We start from the raw sequence: 4,631 nt of genomic DNA, 5'->3' as shown, positions 1-4,631 counted from the left end.
GGAGGGAGGGGGAGAAGGAGGGAGAGAGGGAGAGAGGGAGAGAGGGGGAGAGGGGGAGAGGGGGAGAGAGAGAAAGGAAGAGAGGGAGAGAGAGAAAGAAAGAGAGGGAGAGAGAGAAAGAAAGAGAGAAAGAGAGAAAGAGAGAAAGAGAGAGAGAAAGAGAGAAAGAAAGACGGAAAGAAAGACGGAAAGAAAGACGGAAAGAAAAGAGAGGAGGGCGCGGCACAAAGTACATCGTCAGCGAGACACACGGATGCATGTATACATAAAGGTCACAGAGCGGCAAGACACAGCGGGGAGAGGCAAAAAGCACGCACATGTTGCCGCGCGCGGCGAAACGCAACCCCACGGGCTGGCCGTCCCACGCGACGATCGCCTCGCCGGAGTCCAGGCACCCGCCGGCAAAGTCCCGCGACGAGTGGAAGAAAAAGGGCATATTCGGGAAGTGCCCGGTGGCCACCCCCGGCTCATGGTCGCCCTGTTGCTCGGGATCAGCCGCATCATACTGGTCGTGGTACTGCTGGACGGCGCCGTCCTCCGGGGCGAAGAACTCCGGCTCGCCGTCCTCCTCGTCGGCCTCCTCCTCGTCCAGATCCACCAGCCCGCTGAGGAGACCACCAGGCTGGCAGTTGCCGGCCGGGGGCCAGGCGCTGCGCCGCGGCCGGCGCCCATCCTCCTCCTCCTCTTCATCGGCCTCCCCGCGACCGCCACCAGCGGCCCAAGAGGAGGAGGAGGAGGAGGAGGACGACCCGTGCGAGGCCCCCCGGCCACCGGCGCCCGAGGCCGACCCGGCATCCGAGTCGGAATCCGAGGAGGCTGACGACCGGCCGTCCGAGCCGCCGGAAGAGTCGGCCCCGTGCGCCCGCATCGGGGCCGTGTACGCCAGCACCGAGGAAACCGCCAGATGGTCGATGTTCTGCGGCAGGTACAGGGCCGATGCCGGGGGCTTGTAGTAGTAGCGCATCAGCTTGCCGATCGGCTTCTCCTGCCCGGCCACCGGGAAGCGAACCCGGTGCGCCCGGCCCTTGGACGGGTCGATGACGAGGAACTGCGCCCATGACGGGCCACCACAGCATGGACCGCGGTCAGTGGCCGGCCCCCTCCAGTGACGCGGGGAGTGGCAGAAAGGGGGAAAAAGAAAAGGGAGGTCGAGCCTCGGCCCCCCGCCGGGGGGCAGGGGGGCACACGGCGCGCGGGGCATACCTTGCGCTTGCTGCGGTCCGGGTGCCAGAAGCGCAGCACCGGCACCAGGCGGTTGTGGTAGGCGCGCTTCCACTTGGATGGCAGGGGCACCGACAGGGGGTCGGCCTCCGGGTCCAGATGCGGGCCCGGCTCGATGACCTGGGCGCGAGCGGCGCTGGCCGCGGCCTCGCGGGCGGCAGCCGCCGCCGCGGCCGCCGCCTGGCGCTCGCCCTGCAGGCGCTCTTCGATCCGGGGCTTGGCCAGCTGCACGCGCATCTCCCGGCCCTGCCACTTGGACTTGGCATAGACACTCATGCCTGGGAAGGGCGGCCGTGCCCGCGACCGGGCATGAAGGATGTCAGTCGGAGCCCCACGCCGAGTCATGGGCCGCAAAAGGGTGACCGGGCGAGAGGGAGGGACGGAGCGACAGAGAGCCAAAGGGAGAGAGAGGGAGAGAGAGACGGAGCGAGAGACCAAGCAGGGGCAAGACGGGGCACGCACAGCGGTTCAGCTCCTTCTCCGTGACGTCAAGCGACACAAAGCCATAGCCGCGCGACAGGCCGCTGTTCGTGCAGAGTGGGATCTCGCACTCGACGACCCGGCCAAAGGGCCGGAACCGGGCCTCCAGGTCTGCGGCCGAGGCCGACAGAGGGATCCCCTGGATAAAGAGCCGGCGCATATCCGGCGAGTGCATGCTCAGCGGCGGAGCCTGGGCCATGATCATAGTAGCCGCCCGTGTGCGTGTGCGTGTCCGTGCGCGTGCGTGTGTGTGTGTGTGTGTGTGTGTGTGTGCGTGCGTGTGTGTGTGTGCGTGCGTGTGTGCGACAGAGACAGAGGGGAGGGGGAAGCAGCGATTGGGAGAGGGAGAGGGAGGGGAGGACATGGGATTTGTGCGCGCTCGATGCGCGACATCGGTCGGCCAAGAAGTGGGCCTTCGAGACGGGGGGAGGCCACAGATGGGGCGGCCTGCCGCAGCGTGCCCGCCTGCCCGCCCGCCCGCGCAGGCAGGCAGGCAGGCGGGCAATCTCGTGCGGGCTGCAAAATCGCAAGTGGCCGCCGATGCCGTGGTAGCCGGCCGCCCCGCGAGGTGGGGGCCGCGCGCGGGCAGGTGCCCCCGGCCGCCGGACCACGTCGCCGCCCAGCGGCGATTGCCAATGCACCGGAACCTCAGCAGGTGATCCCTGAACATCATTCCACCGCGGGCAGGGACTGCCCAAAATTCGGCGGGGACCCTGCTGCCGGTCTCTGCGAAAGGAGTCCCGTGGTTCTGGCCGGACCCAGCCAGTCCAGACCGATCGCGGCCCAACGTAACAGTCTGGACAGAAGGCGGGCGAGCCAGAGAGAGGGCGGGGGAGCGGCGAGCCACAGAAGGGACACAGGAAGACCGAGACGCGGGCTGGGCAGGGGGCAGGCACACTTCATCGGGCTGCCCAGCCGGCCGATGCCGGGGGGCGTTCGTCCGCGGTGTATACGGTGGACAACGGGGTCATGGCCTGGAGGGGCGTGAAGGCGCGTGTGCTCGCCCGGAGAGCCCCCCGCGCCCCCGGCGCATGCACAATACAGCCAATTAATGATATTTTGATTTCCCGCCCCTGTCTCGCAGCCGGGCACCAGGCCGCCAGGGCGGCTTCTTTTGCCGGCGGCCTCTGGCGTCGGTGAGCTCCGGGCGGTGGGCAGCCTCCTTCTCTCTCTCTCTCTCTCCTTCCTTCCTTTTCCCTCCCTCCCTCTCTCTCTCTCTCTCCGCCCGCTCTCCTTCCCTTTTCTTTTCCCCTCCCCCTGTTCCCTCCCCCGCCCCCTGGCCCTCTGCCTCTCTCCTTCGCCTGCTGCCCGCACTTCTGGTCCTGCCAGCCCGCCGTCCTTCCCTCCCGTTACCGCAGCCGCCGCAGCCGCCGCCGCCGCCGCCACCATGGATCACGCCGTGTGGTTGCTGCACGATCAGTATCGCCGGCGAATCCCCACCTCGCAGGCGGTCGACGCGCTGTCGCCCGGGCCCGGGGCACCGGCCCCCGGGCCGGCCCCCAGCAATCCACCGGCGGCCCGGCCGGCCACGCCCGCAGCCGGCAAGCCCCCCTCCACCGGGTCATCCTTCCTGGCGGACTTCTTTGACCTGAGCCCGTCGTCGCCGGAGTCGGCCGGCGCCCTGGACGGCGGGGCCGCCCTCGTGCCGACGCCCAGCGATGGGTCCCTCCTGGATGCCATCTCCCCGGGTGGCTTGCTGTCCTCCTTCTTTGGCGGGCTCTTCGGCGCGGGCGGCGGCGGCAGCAGCAGCAGCAGCGCCTCCACGGCCTCCAGCAGCACCGGGGACCTGGGGGACTTGGCCGGGGCGGCCCCTGCGCGAACGCTCTGCCCCACCTCCAGCCAGATCGACGCGCAGATCTTGGTGGCGGCGGCCGTCGGCCGGAGTCTGCGCCACGCGGTCTTCCTGGATTTGGCCCCGGGGCACCTTCCCCAGCTGTCGCTGGGGCCCTTCCGCCATGTGCGCATCCCCCCCCCCCCCCGACCCCTCCTCGCCGACTTTTCCCATGCTACCGTTCTGCATTGTGGCCAGGCTGACAGAAGCCCCCCTGGTGCCTTCCCGCTCCTCCCCCCCTGCAATCTCCAACCTCCCAGGATATGCTGGCCTCCGTTGCATCCTGCTCGCGGCACCCGTGCACCCATGGCGGCTTCATATGCTGCCCGGGCCTGTCGACCCTGTGCCTTGGGCGCTGCCCGCCGGTCCCGACGGACCTTCTGGGGGACTGTGTCGGTGCGCTCTGCCCGGCCGCCGCTCGGACGGGATCCCATTCTGGCTCTCCCCTTGCCCGGGTCCCATGTCCCAGCTCACATCCCCCCTCGCCCTCGCCCCCGCCCTCCAGACCCGACAGATGTATGTCCCTGCTGCCGGCTTGAGCACTGTGCCACCTGCTGCCGGGAAAGCTTCGGCCATCCGCCGGCCCAGGCGGCGATCCCAGCCAGTGCCAGCCCCGCCAGTGGTGCCGGGACTGGCATCGATGAGGCTGGTTCCCCGGCCGCCATGCCGGCGACCGCCGAGCGGCCGGCCTCCACCTCGTGCGCCACCGACACCGACGACATCACCGGGCCCTATCAGCATCTGGGGGATGCCTACTTCGACCAGCTGTCCTCCGACGAGGAGGTGGACAGTGTTCCGATCGGGTGCCGGGGCGAGCGCCTGGCCCCGACCGGCAGCCCGGCCTCGCCGTCCCTGCTCGGGTCACTGGCTGCCCCCTCGTCCACGCATAGCTTGGCTTCCGGGCTGTTCACCAGCAGCTCCTCCTCCATCAGTCACATCTCGGTCGGCATCGACAGCATCATCGGTATGCTCGGTGCCTGTTCGGCCGGTGGTCGGTTTTTCTTCTGCCCTCTTCCCTTCGCTTGCCTCCTGACCCTCCCGGTCCCCTCCCCCTCGTCCATCTCTCATGCCGTCGCCCGGCTCCGCAAACGTACCCCCC

At 69.1% G+C, this 4,631-nt stretch overlaps 2 protein-coding genes across 2 annotated transcripts in view; one reads left to right on the top strand and one right to left on the bottom strand.

The window, feature by feature from the left end:
• The window catches only part of H696_02056 (hypothetical protein), a 2,317-nt gene extending 378 nt beyond the window's left edge, over positions 1-1,939 (bottom strand). The window contains exons 1-3 of the mRNA XM_009495958.1: positions 1,684-1,939; positions 1,204-1,499; positions 318-1,048 (exon numbers count right to left, since the gene is read on the bottom strand). Of these exons, the coding sequence (XP_009494233.1) occupies positions 318-1,048; positions 1,204-1,499; positions 1,684-1,906 (1,250 nt within the window). The 5' untranslated portion in view covers positions 1,907-1,939. The remainder of the gene's footprint in view (positions 1-317; positions 1,049-1,203; positions 1,500-1,683) is intronic.
• Positions 1,940-3,067: 1,128 nt separating this feature from the next.
• H696_02055 (hypothetical protein) overlaps positions 3,068-4,631 on the top strand; it is a gene marked incomplete at its 3' end in the record, with an annotated part of 4,524 nt that continues 2,960 nt past the window's right edge. Inside the window, exons 1-3 of the mRNA XM_009495957.1 lie at positions 3,068-3,658; positions 3,793-3,928; positions 4,038-4,573. Of these exons, the coding sequence (XP_009494232.1) occupies positions 3,089-3,658; positions 3,793-3,928; positions 4,038-4,573 (1,242 nt within the window). The 5' untranslated portion in view covers positions 3,068-3,088. The remainder of the gene's footprint in view (positions 3,659-3,792; positions 3,929-4,037; positions 4,574-4,631) is intronic.

Source organism: Fonticula alba, assembly GCF_000388065.1.
Source record: "Fonticula alba strain ATCC 38817 unplaced genomic scaffold supercont2.3, whole genome shotgun sequence".
Lineage (NCBI taxonomy): Eukaryota > Rotosphaerida > Fonticulaceae > Fonticula > Fonticula alba.
Note: the sequence above shows the minus strand (reverse complement) of the source record. Positions and strands in the feature narration are given on the sequence as shown.